This window comes from Trichoderma asperellum, chromosome 3 (genome assembly GCF_020647865.1).
Source record: "Trichoderma asperellum chromosome 3, complete sequence".
Classification (NCBI taxonomy): domain Eukaryota; kingdom Fungi; phylum Ascomycota; class Sordariomycetes; order Hypocreales; family Hypocreaceae; genus Trichoderma; species Trichoderma asperellum.
The window spans coordinates 838,757-853,511 of record NC_089417.1 but is presented as its reverse complement, the minus strand read 5'-3'; the positions used below and the strand labels follow the sequence as shown (position 1 = coordinate 853,511).

Here is a 14,755-nt window from a genome sequence, read left to right as displayed (position 1 = left end):
GAATGGTAAATGGCGGGCTTTGAGTGGGTAGAGAGATGGAGATGGATCTTGTTCATCTACATTCGCAAGGCACTTACACACATTAGCATGTCGACTGTACAACAGATAGCCGCTGGAGCTTGAGACTAAAACGGTGTGGCTTTTGACGTGCATGCCTCGTCCTTAGCAGCTAGTCTCGCTTTTGGCATTCTGCAGCCTTTTATTGGGTGCACAGGCTGCTTAGCACGGTGCTACACCGAAGTACTGCCCGGAGTCCAGCTCAGCTCAGCTCCCGCTGCGCGGAGCCCGGCAGATGGATATTCCGCTGCCCAACGACAGCCCGCCCTGCTAGGCCAGGCCGCCTGGCTTACGAGCACCAGCTGTAGCCTTGTGCAGCTTCAACCTTGGCCCCAATTCGTCTGTACACTAAGCAGCAACTTCCTACCATTCCGCATTCCACTCTATACGAGAACCATCTTGACGACGCATATCACGGCCGCAGCAGATCCCCCAAAGCGCCATCACCGATTCTCTCTCCTCCTCCCTTTGCAACCCCACCCAGAGCCCGCCCAAGATGGCGCTCGACGAGTACTACCGCAACAAGATCGAGGCGATGAAGCTAGAGATCCTCAAGGGTCAAGCTGCTCTCCGCCGTCTCGAGGCCCAACGCAATGACTACAATTCCCGTGTCCGGTTACTGAGAGAGGAGCTGGGCCTGCTACAACAGCCCGGATCCTACGTCGGAGAGGTCGTCAAAGTGATGAGCACCAAGAAGGTTCTCGTCAAGGTACATCCCGAAGGCAAATATGGTTGGTCATCACCATCATCATCGCTATAAGACACCTACGTCCCCACAGCTACTAACTACTCTCTTACCCCAGTTGTCGATGTCTCCGATAATGTCGAAATCGCCAAGCTTACCCCCGGAAAGAGAGTCACACTGCTGTCAGACAGCTACAAGCTAGAGAAGATGCTGCCGTCATCCGTCGATCCCCTAGTATCGCTCATGATGGTAGAAAAGGTCCCCGACAGCACATACGACATGATTGGTGGATTGGATCAGCAAATCAAGGAGATCAAGGAGGTTATCGAGCTGGGTCTTAAGCACCCGGAGCTATTCGAGTCTCTGGGAATTGCCCAGCCCAAGGGTGTCCTGCTATACGGACCCCCAGGTACAGGAAAGACCCTGCTGGCCAGAGCTGTGGCCCACCACACAGCTTGCAAGTTTATTAGAGTCTCTGGTTCGGAGCTGGTGCAGAAATACATTGGTGAAGGTAGCCGAATGGTCCGAGAGCTCTTCATCATGGCCCGAGAGCATGCTCCATCAATCATATTCATGGACGAAATCGACAGCATTGGTTCCTCTCGAGTAGAGGGCTCATCAGGTGGTGACTCCGAAGTCCAGAGAACCATGCTGGAACTGCTGAATCAGCTGGACGGTTTCGAGCCTACCAAGAACATCAAGGTCATCATGGCCACGAATCGTCTCGACATTCTCGACCCCGCCCTGCTGCGACCCGGCCGTATCGACCGCAAGATTGAGTTCCCTCCGCCAAGCATCGAGGCACGAGCCGACATTCTCCGAATCCACAGCCGAAAGATGAACTTGACCAGAGGCATCAACCTCACCAAGATTGCAGAGAAGATGAATGGCTGCTCCGGAGCCGAGCTGAAGGGTGTGTGCACAGAAGCGGGCATGTACGCCCTCCGTGAGAGAAGAGTTCACGTCACACAAGAGGACTTTGAGTTGGCAACAGCCAAGATTCTCAACAAGCATGATGATAAGGAGGTTTCCCTCGGCAAGCTGTGGAAGTAATTGGGTCGCGTTTTTTTCAAGCAAATACATACAAAAATACACACACACAAAATTGTATGCCGCGACCTCGGTTTTGTTTTATAGAACAGAATGGCAGTAACGGAATTGGAGTTGTATGGATAGTTGAATTATACCATTATTCGGGTATCAACCCCCCCTAGCTCCCTTTTACATTGGCACCATCTTCAGATACGTGCTAAATGAGTAACGAAATTGTATCATACAACAACTACCTAAAAAGAGACAAGCCTCTCTATTTTCCCGCTCGAAATCTCGGGCTGTTCAAGTGCTAGTAGATGAATGAAGATCAGCGATATATATATACTCTATGTCTATACTTGGTTCGAAACTGATCTTATTTTCGCTGACTGGCCTCTCCTTCAGGGGAGAACACTCCATGCAGACCTTTATATCCGGCGGTCTCTGCGGGCTTCCACCCGCTCTTTTGCAAGAGCTCCTTGTCTTGGAGCTGGTACACCTTGACGTGTAAGGGACGGCAGACCTTGATCATCTCTTTCTCGCTGTCACTTCCAAAACCCCAGAGGGAAAGATCACCACCGGGACAAGTACCTGTGAGAAGCAGTTAGTCAGTCAATTCTGCCGTTCTTAAAAAAAAAAAAAAAAAAAAAAGCCTCGGATCCATGTATGAAATCAAAACATACTCAACGCCATGAGCACATCCTGCTCTGCCAGGAACTCAATCGAATCGCCCTTCTCAGCCGGACAAGGACTCATAAAATATCGTCCCTTGTCATCCAACCCGGTAACCTGGAACAAGTTCAACACATCGTGGACGTCATCCTCTCTCAGTCCCCACTTAGCCACAGCCCGGCTCAGGTTCGAGTGGCAGTGGAAGTCGTACTGCGATCCGGACAGCACGGTGTTGATGTACGGGTCGCAGCGCGTGCCCAGCAGGTCGTGCACGCGGCCGCCGTTCTCGTCCTGGCCATACCATGCGAGGCTGTCGGAGATGATGGTGACGAGGGGCCGCATGTAGGGGAGGTTGGACCAGAGGCGGTCGTGGGTGGTGACGTGGGTGGAGTGAAGCTGGCGGGTGCGGGAGGCCCAGAAGCGTTCACGGGGGTTGTGGCGGTTCCAGATGTTGAGATCGCCTTTTTTTGGTATGATGTTAGTGTTTTGGCATGCAATTGCTTTTTGTGGAGTTGAGCCCTTATATAGCGGGTTTTATATGAAAACAATATCGGAGAGTGATGTGATGTCCATATATAGAGAGCAACGGCAATGGCATGGTGTATGTAACTTACCAACCTGCGGTCCTTCGGGCGTGCTAATCTCAATAATCGATCCAGCTGGTGCCTCCCAAGCCCTGCCCGATCGAATGGGCACGGTGAACTCTTCAATGAGAACTCGCGGGGCCTGCTGGATTGCAGCGTAGAGATCCTTGTCGACGCTCAAGGGGGATCCGGCAGTTGGGAGATATGCCGGGACGGGTTTGGGGACGGGCTTGCGGGCCTTGAGGCGCTCTTCTGGGGATTGGGACATGATTGAAGCTTCCTGCTCTAATGATCCCCTTTCAACTCTTTTTTGAAGATGACGATGAGTCTGATGAGTCTTTTTTCATATCAGTGTTCTGAAAGGAGAGAGAGAGAGGCTTGTGCGTCAACTAACATTGAAACTTCAAAGCTGGCTGTTAACGGATATAGTCTTGTTCTACCGTAGAGTCTCGACAATGGTTAACAGATCTTTTTGCGAAGACTCTCGGAAATGTGTTTATCCCAACTCTCACAAAATCCAATTATCGCGCCCTTATTCTAACAACCGCAAATAAACCGCACCTTATCCCCCCTCCCTCCTCTCCTTCTCCATCGCCTTCATCGGCCTACAATGCGGAGGGCGATGACTAAGTAAAAACCACAAGCTCTTACATTGTGGGGATTTTTGGCGCCTCCGCAAAATTGGTTCTTTCGCCGCCAAAACGGCTTTATCTGAATAGTTTTTTTCTGGGGCAAAAACTAAAGGGGGGGGGGGGGATTCGTTATCTAGCACTGAATACGGCGCGCGGGAAGAGGGAGTAGAATGTACTTGTAGATAGGGCGCGGCTTGGCGGATTTTGGCGGCATAAATGAATTTCGGAGAATTGAGAGGTAGATAGGTGGTTTGTCCGTCTTATCAGCCTGATGTGGGAATATATGGGAAATTGGGAAAACATTTGGGTGGTGAACTATCTGCAATTGCGCGCAGTAGAGGATTTTGCAAGTGATACCAGTGTGATGGGTCTCAGAGAAAATGTTTTATATGAAACCTACATCTATTAAAAATGTAAGCAAGTATAATCCACCTGATACCAAGACTTATCGAAAAGCATCCGTCCCCAAAATTAGCAATATGAATCGAAAAAGTCTAGGGTAAATTAATCAATCAGATGTCAAGCCCCTCATTTTGACGTTAGGCAGCCAATCTGGACTGTTGCATGAAGACAAAATGCATGCATGTACTCGGTCCGACCCGTGCTACTCAAAACGCAACACAAAATTTCCCATGATTGCCCGCTATAGGTGATCTACCGTTTTGTCCTAGACACATGTTGAATTCTGCTGATGCGTGTGGCAGATCTCAATGAAATGAGCATATCGACTGATATGGACATATTGGCTTTTTAGCTACATGTTTAATAAGGATATGCAATGCATGCATAGCCGAGACAAGGAGGCTGCTCTTATTTTTAGATGTCTCAATTTTTCTAACATCATATGCGGGCCTTGGGACTCTTTACCTACCTAGAAGATGCATCGTCTTGATAATCAGACCTTTTTTTTGGCTAAAAGAGGAGTTTCCATGATGATGATGATGATTACATATATACGTATAAAGTACTGTACCAATGTGCAGTATCTACAGATTACTAACAAGTGTCCGAAACTATCAGTAGAGAATAGCACGGATGAGGGAAATTCACTGTGGACATTGTCTCTTGGGCTTCAGTTGCCTGGAGTCACCCCCACTTCTCCATTTTCTAGAGACTGGTGTCTTGCCAGCTCTACTCATGATCTATTGGACCGATTGTGGGTAGCAGCAGCAAAAGGTATCATCAATGTGAGATATGGGGCGCGTGTGATGCGCATGATGATGATGTGTGTATGTATCAAGGAGTTGTAATGATATCATGCCAAGCATCTCAATAGCTTTGCCACAAAGGGTCGGTATAACAGTATTTTACCTTCTTTTCACTTGATAACATGTGGTCGAGTTTCTTCGAAAACAATCCAACACCAAACCTCGAATATAAGGCACTAGCGAGAACCGTCAGTAACAGGGCAGCAGCGTGCGTTATTTGCAGGTCCCTCCCCCTCAAGCACCTCCATCCAGCCGCTGCCTAGCGGGATACGTGGGTGCTTGTTGTTAGTCCAGGTGTTCTGTGCGTCGAGAAAAAAAGACGTGGTGGGCAGGCGGTGGTCGTTGCGAGCTGCTTTGCTGGTGCTGCCACGCTATTTCTCGCCGAGCGATGAAGTCTACTAACTTGGATCGGATTCAAGGCCATAGACCAATCATGGTGCCTTGCAAAGCGGGAATAGAGAAGATGCTAGTGCAGATTTGAAATGACCTGATAATGCCTTGGAATCGTTTACTGTACATCAGTCAGCAGGAGAAGCTGAGGCCAGCCTTACGAGAATCTTGAAAATGAAATGCACCGAGATTTTCGATTTTTTTTTTCTCATCAAGGCCTCGGACGTTCGCGGCCTCGGATTTTCAGAGGTCTGGAACCCCCAAAGACAGGATTTTTATCCCAATCCCGCTGGGATCGCTGTTCGCGTGCACCAGACCTCATGAGACGTTGTGGGGAAAATGGTGTTTTGACGATTGCGTGACCTGACAGAGATTGCGTGACTCGGAAATCGGGCCAGGCCCAAGGCCAGAAAAAAAAATCATTGAGAGTAAATCCCGGGTTCACCCCTTGCTGATATTTCTAATACTTAATAGAACATAGGCTTAGTAGAAAGGACTAATGACAGCAGTAGCACGAATGAGCTGCGGAATACTCTTAGAATATCGTCTCGTTCTGCGTTTTATTGGCAGCAAAATATATGCATGTTTTGACATATGGACTATGGTTCCAGCTACCCGCTTTACCTGCTCTTACCGTTACTAGAGAGAAAGAGGTTATGCACAGCGTTCCTGGACTATGGGGCTTGCTTTCCTTCGTATTTGAAGTTTTAGTGATGCGCCGTTATTATGGAGCAGCCGAATGTGGTGCCATTACATACTCGCTCCGTTGGCTGCTGATCTTCGGAGACTTATCTCTGCTGTAGGAGGGATGCTGTGATACCTGAAACTACAGCACTTTGCAAAAGTCAGCCACGCTCCGAAGCCCTGCTGGGGTCACCATCTCAACACAAACTGAGGGATGCAATGCATCCTTAGTGGATGGCAGATGAGGGGCCCCGAGCAGGGGCACACAAAAACTGGCAACTCTTGACCGATCGTGAGCATTTTTGGGGAATCTGAGCGGCTGGCCTTGTCACCGGTGTAATAAGAGTGAGATGAGCGACTAGATGGCCAAGTGCTGCGCTCACAGGAATCGGGATACGACGCTGAATGTTGGGCATGGACGAGTCTGGAACGCAGAGGCGGGAGAAGGAGAAACGGCAGTGGTCTGGAGCTGTCAATGGCATTGAGGGACTCCATACTGCTCCGAGCACTCCGCATAAGACAAGGGACTCGCTGACTTGTCCACGCACGCCTTACAGACAGACGAGGCCTGCCAAAGGGAGAGAGTGAAGGGTGTGGTGTGTAGCTTTTCGTGTATATGTTAGTACCGCGTAGCGTGCATGGATATACATGCTACCGCTATCGATAGTCCACTTGCGGCCATGTTTTGATGCTCGTGCCTGTCCATCACCATCTTTCCATCTCGACGGCCCCTTTCCTGTGGTTACGCCTTGCCTCTGCTGCGCCGAGTTGCATTTGCAGCTCTGCATCGTGGTCTGCTTTTCCATTGAGGATGCTGGCACCGTTTAGGAAGGCGGACAGACGCCGCTTACAGCCCTTATGCCGTTTCGAGACGGCTACGTCATCGCCCAAAGGAGAGCTGCCCTTGTGCTCCCCCGTTTTTAAATCTCAGCTGGCCGCTCGCCTTGGCGCGCCTTTGTCTTGGGGGAGGCGGGACACAGGCGGACAAAGTACAGCGAGGTACCGCGCAGTAGGCGCCTTCAGGGCTGTTAGGTACCGTCTACAGTGCAGGGAAAGGGAGCAACAGCAACAGCAACAGCAGCAGCAACAGCATTGTGCCCTCTTCTGTGCGATATGACAATTCGCTTCGACTGCCCGTGTATGAGGTGAGCGTGACCAGCCGGCAATTTGCAGCTGCAGAGCACTGGATTGGCACAAGAATCAAATCAAGCTTCCGCGGCAGGCACCCGTTGCGCTGGTGGATGGAGCGAAATCCCTAGCCCGTGATTATCAATCGCTGGCTGGCACCGCTGCTAGCCCAGTCCGAGTAATCGTAGCAGTAGCACGAGTACGGGATGCTAGCTGCAGCACTTGCTTTTTCGTGCTCTGTTCTTCGTGTGCTGGTGACGATGCTGGTGGAGATGAAGCAGTAGCAGCAGCAGCAGCAGCAGAAGGGAGAGAATGCCTGGGCTGTGGACGGCTCTCTACATGGAGGCTTGTGATGGATTCGAACTCTGCTCGTGAAGCAATTCCAATCTCGAATCGTGCGTTGAGCTACTATGTAGCAGTCTTATGCCATTCTGAAGCAACCATGATGAAAACATGGGGGAGCAGCTGGACGTCCAAAGTATCGCAGCGTCTACAAGGCGGTACGCGACAGGGATGTAGAGACACGGAGCATCGCGGAGCCGCTTTTTCTTTTGGGGCTCCAAAAGTCTAGACTCGCAGCGACCAAGACTCAAAGGGGCCGGTGACGTTTTGCGGCAGCGCCACCCGCTCTCTGGTTGGCCCTGGCGCCGTGGATGGGGGCTTTTTACGGGGACCTATTGGGGGGGCTGTTAGCGGGGACCCTTGAACTTTTGGCGCCGCAATGACGATGGTGGTGGAGCCTCCTTTGGGACTCGACGGTCGACCCAAACGGGGGGAGGAGCTTTTCCTGTGTGCCTGTGTGTCGGGAACGGTGGCTGCAGCGTTTTGCGAATGCTTGACGCTGCTGCTGTCTCATTGATGGGTCAGGACTGGCCTGGCTGGCCCTAACGGAGGAGGAGACGCCCGTATCGGAATGGATGGATCGATGGCCGGCCTGGGGGGAGATTGATTTTGTTAGGGGCTGGTGTGTTAACGCAAATAAGTAATCAGAGCAACGAGATTCTTTTTGTGCTGTGTATGTTCTGCTACGGGGAGACAAGGAGGAGGGAGCTTCGTCAAGAAGCCATCTTGTGCTGGCATGCTGTACAGTAGGACATTTCTCAGGTGAGCAGCCCGTTGCCAGTCAAATGAGAAAAGAAAAAAACCGGAGAGCCCAGCGTCTCCCCTCACTCGGCCTGGATATTGCACAGCACTGCAGCATGCGAGCAAGCAATATCGATTGCTGCTAGCAGGTTAATGCGCACCCCCCATTTCGCGGATCCTGTCCTGGCAAACCGGATTGCAAAACCAGAGCCATGGCCCAGACCCTTCTCTTTCTCTCCGCCAGCGACGATCCCTACCGCACGCGATCAGCGTCCAGCGACTCTCTCTTCCAGCCCCGGACCACCGCCGTCATCCCGGGCCAGGTACCTCGTTGTACCTCTGCTGCACCAGCCCGCTGCTGGCATCGCTCACCAGGCCGTCGCCACGCCTTGCGTAGTGTAGACCAGACCCGCAAAACCCTTCAGCCTCTGCACATTCTGCTTGTCTATACGGCCACATTGGTGCTCGTACGCGGTTGGTTTGGGCAATCATCATCATCATCATCATCATCATCATCATCATCATCATCATCCATCATCAGAATCATACCAGAGCCTTGTAGACACACCAAATGCTTCGGTACATCCACCCCCTCGCCGAGTACCGCCAAGTACCAGCGCCGCACCGTCCCAGTCAACACTGCGCTCTCGCGACACGACCAGCTCCCCTTCCCACAGCGGTACCTTGCAGTACATGCTGCTCGACCCCTGTCGCTCTCCCACACGCACTCCCAGCTTGCCCTCTCGTGGCCCGTCCAGCGGCTGCTGCTGCTTCTGCCGCTGCCGCTGCTTGTACACGCCGGTACTCATGCTAGCAGCTTTGCGTTGTGTCGTCTCCCTTTTTCCCACCGCTCGCCCCAAATCTCACACACACCCTTCGCCCAGAAAATCCCATGAAAAAAACCCCTTCTTTCTGCGCGCTAATCTTGACGAAAAGGCCCGCCTGGGGTGGGATCCTCACCAGAACGTTAGGCCCTTCCAAAGCACCTGAAGGGCTCTACTCTGCAACACGAGAAGCACCAGAGCGTCTTTTGCCCCCTTCATCCAATCTCTCTCCCCAGGACCCAAGAGGCATCTGCCGAGGAGACTGGCGGCGGCTCAAACCAAGTTCTGGGCCTTCTCTCGGCTTCACTCGTCTTTCTTGCTTTTGGTTCTGCTCCATCTTTTCCCGCCTCGTATGCAAAGCATCATCTGTTCTTCTGCTGAGCACCCCCCCTTTCCCTTGTCATCCGTTTCCTCTTGTCTTGCCGGGCACGATCTAGATCCTGCGGCAGACAAGCCATATCCCAGCTTGTCATCATTGCTACTCCTCCTTGATCACTTTCCTTGCACCGCACATTCGGCTGTGTGTACTCGCCCATCTGTTTATAGATATCAGCGCCACATCCTTTTTCTATGACCCTCGTTTCGGCTCTCTTGCCACCACGTTCGACTTAAAGAGCCACCGAGGATCTACGATTGCCACTCATCACTCTTCGTCCATCTACTTGATTCTATTCGACTTTACGGCAGCCAACGACTCAGAAGAGGAATACCGGCCCTGAGCTAGCTGACTTCGACACCGTTAACGGGGACACTGGTACCGAGAAGGAAAAAAAAGCCTCTCCTCGTCTGTTATTCATCATTGATTTGTTTTCCTTCACTTCACCTCACAGCATCAGCCTGGCTATAGGCCTTTCCAGCTGCCGATGAACGCCATCTTAAATGCTATCGACGCCTCCACTTGACCACCAGGCCCAGGCCATGCATGACTCTCGAGCCGGCGACCGGACGCCGGTCCACTACACACTAAAGACCAATGCACCCATCACTTCTCACTCACATTCCCTCTCGCTGTCGTCTCGCACTGGCTTGAATGGCGGCATGTCGACGACGCCCATATCATCTCCCCGCGCATCATATTCCGTTGGCCAGAACCACCCGCCTAAGCTGTCCCCGCTTCGACCTGACGTGCGTCCATCAAGTCCCAACTACTTCGGCTTGGTTGTCAACGACTCTACCCACGATCCCCGAGAATCTTCTGGCTTGGGGAACAACTGGAGTCCGGCATCATCTTCGGTCAAGTCTTTTGCAGCTGCTCTTCCTAAGCCTGTTACCCTCGAGGCCAATTCGGAGTTTGAATTTGAGGCCTTCAGGCGGCAGGTTGACCTGAACAGGGGAGCCTCATTTGCCCTATCGACTTCTCACTATATCCAACCCCCAGCTCCTAAACGCCCCCAGCCGCCCAGATGGCACACACATGCTAGTGACACAGGCTCTGAAAGCTCATTTCCTCGTGCCCTGAGCTCTGCCAGAGATCACCCGCCAAGTCGTATGGATATTGACCAAGTTAGCCTTCAAGACTCTGCCTATATGTCATCTGAGTCGAAGCGGAATTCGGAATCATCTTTGCCCACCATGCAGTTCCCAGGCAGCATTCCACGGTTTGAGTCTCCGCGCCCCATGGATCCCATCCAATCCCGGACAAGCTTGACTCGGTCTGAGGATAGAGATCCTCGACTGTCTGTAATGGAGCACCGACCCGAGCCTCCTTCGCCCCAGATGTCGGAGATCAGGAGATCAGTCACCATGCCAACCAAGTTGGAGCCTGGACAGCCATCCATGATCAGTGCCGCTGCTCTCAAGGAGCTTATTGAAAAAGAAGACGAGGAAAACATCCTACTGCTAGATATACGCTCTTCTACAAACTACGCTGCTTCCCGAATTAGGGGAGCGCTCAACCTATGTATACCCACCACTCTGCTGAAGCGTGCGACGTACAACACCGAAAAGCTGCAGCAGATGTTCCAAAACAACGACGCGGCGGGAGAAAAGTTTAGCACGTGGCGTGACGCATCCTGGATTATCGTTTATGATGCTCGTTCATCAGATAATCGTGATACCGTTGCAGCTCAGAATATGATTAAAAAATTCACTAATGAGGGCTTCTTGGGGGAGACGGGCATCCTGAGAGGTGGCTTCCAAGGATTGCAAGGCACAAATCCCGACTTAATCGACAGCTCATCAAGCGACTCATCGAAATCAAACGCCGGCCCTGGCCCCATTGGCGGTCTGGCTCCTGTGATTGGCGGCGTCATGCTACCTACGACTAAGAACCCTTTCTTTGCCAATATTCGTCAGAATATGGATCTTGCAGATGGCGTAGGCCAGCGAGATGTCTCTTGGCCACAAGGGCTTGAGCCAGAGGTGCTTCCTCAGTGGCTTCGCGATGCCGCAGACCAGCCGGACCATGGCAAGAAGGTGTCGGATCGATTTTTGCGGATTGAGCAGGATGAGAAGACTCGGATGCAGAATGCGTATGCCGCATTCAATGAGAACAATCCGTCCCACAATCCCGCCATGAACGGCAGAGTCCAGCTCTGTGGTGTTGAGAAGGGAGGCAAAAATCGCTACAAGGACATTCTCCCCTTTGAGCATGCTCGCGTCAAGCTCCAGAACAAGCCCGAGGGATCTTGTGACTACATTAATGCCAGTCATCTTACAGCTTCCAGAAGCAACAAGAGGTATATTGCGAGCCAGGGTCCTCTGCCCGCCACGTTTGAGGTAAGTACTAGAGAGTATCGTGCACCGCCTTGTAGGAACAGGGGGGGGGGGGGAAATATCCTTGGCAGCAGCTAATCTTGATCTTTCTAGGATTTCTGGTCCGTTATCTGGGAACAAGATGTACGCGTAATTATCATGTTGACTGCCGAATCTGAAGGCGGCCAAACGAAGTGTCACACATATTGGAATGACCGTGAATACGGCCCCATCAGGCTGAGGAAGCTATCGGAGAAAAAGGCGTCTCTTGACCTTGACAAGCATCGATCTAATGCTGCTGCAACCCAAAGCACGATGTCATCGGGCGAGGCTAGCCGAAAACGAGCAAACACAACCACTACTCTGGAAGCGCCTGCAACGAACCCTACTCCAGCACAGCCCGAAACGTTTGTCACCGTTCGGAAGTTTTCACTCAGCCACTCAGCCCACCCCTTTGAACCTATCAGAGAAATTACGCATCTGCATTTCTCTTCATGGCCCGACTTTGGAGCGCCGGCACAGCCGTCTCACCTCCTCGCTTTAGTGGAGCTCGCCAACGTCATGCAGCGGGCGGCTCTGCCTGTTGAAACGGCCTCGATTGTGGGTTCCAGCAAGATTGCCAACGGCCTTGCGCCAATTACTTGGTATGACGAGCCCGAAGCCGATAGCGCGAGTCGTCCCATGCTGGTCCACTGCTCTGCAGGCTGTGGCCGGACAGGAGCTTTCTGCACTGTCGACAGCGTGATTGACATGATGAAACGCCAACGACTATCCAAACTAGCGGGAGGACAGCCACAAGCGCAAGGGTCAACAGCCGACGTGCCCATGGAAGATTTTGATGATGCCATTTCCCCCATGACGAACAGGCAGATGAGCTTCAAATTCGATCTGGGCCACCCGCCCACGTTTGAGGAGAGGAAGATTGAGGAGCACCCATCCCTTGATCTGTCTTGGATGCAAGATGATTCACTTGACTTGATCCAAAAGACGGTAGAAGACTTCCGTGAGCAGAGAATCAGCATGGTTCAGAGCCTACAACAGTATGTGCTGTGCTACGAGACGGTCCTAGAATGGGTCAATCGACTACACGAAAAAGCAAGGGTAGGGCCTGACGGCAGACGACCCCGTAGCGAGAGCTACCAATTCGCATGATTGAACTTTTTACTATTCTTCATTTTTTATATTCTCTTCACAATAATTTCTAGAATGCATCATGGCCTGCGGGTAAAAACCTTGGGGCCAGAAAGAGTTTTACGCATTAGTATGAGTAGAGCGGAAGCAGAAGCAGAGCAAAAAGATTAGCAGGCACAGCAAGGGAACCGGCGTTGGCAAGGATTGAACTTTATTGTTATTATTATTATTATTTTTTTTTTTTTTTCAATTCTTTTTTTATGGAAGAGTAATGCATTACGCGGAACAACAGGAAGCGTAAATGGTCGACTGGGAGGAAATACGATGGCATGGCATGGTTATTGGTAAAACACAACACACAGACACACACACACACGCACAACTACAGAGTATATGTACATATTATATATTATATATACATCTTTGCTTGAAAGATGGTAAACCCAAGGGGACTGAATTAGTGTTACACGTTTGATAATTCGTTCCACATTACTACTGCTCTATAGTTGTGAAAACATGATGTTGAGATATATATTTCGTCGTTCATAAAGACGAAATAGCAAAAATTCAAAGGCTTTGATATGGCTATCATCTAATATAGGTTTGGCTATTGTCTATAGGTTTCACTGCAAGCCATTACCGCTTGTATTACGAGAAAATACGTCTAAACGGCAATGAAAGTGGGAACATGACGTGCATGTCAATGAGACAAGAGAAAAGGGAAGAAAAAAAAAAGTGAGCTTTCCAGGGATGGATTAAAAAAAGTCGGGGCTGTCGACGGGGGGTCGGTCGCGTGCGTTGCGCGCATGGAGGTGATGGGCCCGAGACAAGAAAGACGTGCATATGCATGCATGCCTCTGTGTCTTGCGGCGTACGCGGGGACGGCGAAAGTGGCCCGGCGGAGCGGATATGGGATGAGAGTTGGCCGTGTGGGATTAGATGGATATGGATATGCGTGAGTAGAGTGTCGACGTCAGCTTGTACATGCTTTATTATTCGAGCACGGGTTTCCCGGAGTTACGCGCATGTTCTTTTTTTTTTTTTTTTTTTTTTTTTTTTATTCTGATTTTCTGGGGTAGGGGTCCATCTGATATCGTGCTTGCATCTGGGCAACGGTGTGCGCGCGCGTCAGGGGAATAGCATACATACACGCTGTAAAAGCACACCTAGGCAACCAGATCTGCTACTGGCCATGTATATGTTTTGCCCCCTTCTTTTCTTCTATTCGTTCATTCTGCCGTGCTCCATCGAAGTAGTATAAAGTAGCATGTGGATTTGAACTTCGGAACGGCGGTGCTATTAATAGAACGGGGGGTTCTGAATAAGAGAGCTGTGGGTTTAGATTGAAATTGACACGCCGAGTACAGCGAGAAAGTACACAGACAAGTACGGTACTGCGCGGTGACTGCCCAACGCCCAGGGGCCGGGAAGAGAAACATGACCGATGCTAGCTCCTCCCATGCCATGGAAGATGAGCAATGCCATGATATGACAATCCTCTGCTCTGAAACCCGGTAGCCCGATTCTTGACTTGCTTTGTGCACCAGATGAGGAAGTGCTGGGGATGGCTGGCGTGGAAAGGAATGGAAGGTGATTGCCAATCAATCGGTGGGTGTCTCATATTAACACCCCCGCTGTTTATGAGGTACAGGTACTGCTACTTGCTGCTGCTACTACTGCAATAATGCAGTTGTTGGGCTGGAGCCGAGCCGAGTATTGATGGCAGTAAAAAGCAATTGACGCCCTCCTGCATATCGTTGTTGTCGCCTGGATGGCATTTGCTGCAATAGTGCTACCTAATTCGTATTCCTCAAAGCACAGGTGAATGCCTATTAGGCGCCCGTTGTTTTTTAGCAAGGATTATCGAGAGGCCAATTAGGCAGTCGAAAGCTGCCCTGGAGCTGACTCGATACACTTGCATGACCTCTTTGCCTGCGCAGATGACGTTCAG

The 14,755-nt window shown here is 51.1% G+C and overlaps 4 protein-coding genes across 4 annotated transcripts; 3 read left to right on the top strand and 1 right to left on the bottom strand.

Moving 5' to 3' along the window:
* Positions 1 to 218: 218 nt before the first annotated feature.
* Positions 219 to 2,354, top strand: LET1 (26S protease regulatory subunit 8). The gene is made up of 2 exons (XM_024900370.2): positions 219 to 788; positions 861 to 2,354. Exons 1-2 carry the CDS (start codon positions 554 to 556, stop codon positions 1,793 to 1,795), a joined length of 1,170 nt encoding a protein of 389 aa, XP_024759752.1. The 5' UTR covers positions 219 to 553; the 3' UTR covers positions 1,796 to 2,354.
* Positions 1,913 to 3,786, bottom strand: TrAFT101_004879 (uncharacterized protein). Its single transcript, XM_024908297.2, has 4 exons — positions 3,425 to 3,786; positions 3,061 to 3,367; positions 2,458 to 2,907; positions 1,913 to 2,365 (listed from the first exon to the last, which is right to left on the bottom strand). Exons 2-4 carry the CDS (start codon positions 3,296 to 3,298, stop codon positions 2,151 to 2,153), a joined length of 903 nt encoding a protein of 300 aa, XP_024759753.1. The 5' UTR covers positions 3,299 to 3,367; positions 3,425 to 3,786; the 3' UTR covers positions 1,913 to 2,150.
* Positions 3,787 to 8,367: 4,581 nt separating this feature from the next.
* On the top strand, positions 8,368 to 9,145 carry TrAFT101_004878 (uncharacterized protein; the record flags this gene model as incomplete). Its single annotated transcript, XM_066127307.1, has 2 exons — positions 8,368 to 8,622; positions 9,092 to 9,145. The coding sequence occupies 2 exons, from the start codon at positions 8,368 to 8,370 to the stop codon at positions 9,143 to 9,145; spliced, it is 309 nt and encodes a 102-aa protein (XP_065983418.1).
* On the top strand, positions 8,991 to 13,288 carry TrAFT101_004877 (uncharacterized protein). Its single transcript, XM_024900368.2, has 2 exons — positions 8,991 to 11,697; positions 11,788 to 13,288. The coding sequence occupies exons 1-2, from the start codon at positions 9,859 to 9,861 to the stop codon at positions 12,823 to 12,825; spliced, it is 2,877 nt and encodes a 958-aa protein (XP_024759756.2). The 5' UTR covers positions 8,991 to 9,858; the 3' UTR covers positions 12,826 to 13,288.
* Positions 13,289 to 14,755: the final 1,467 nt, after the last annotated feature.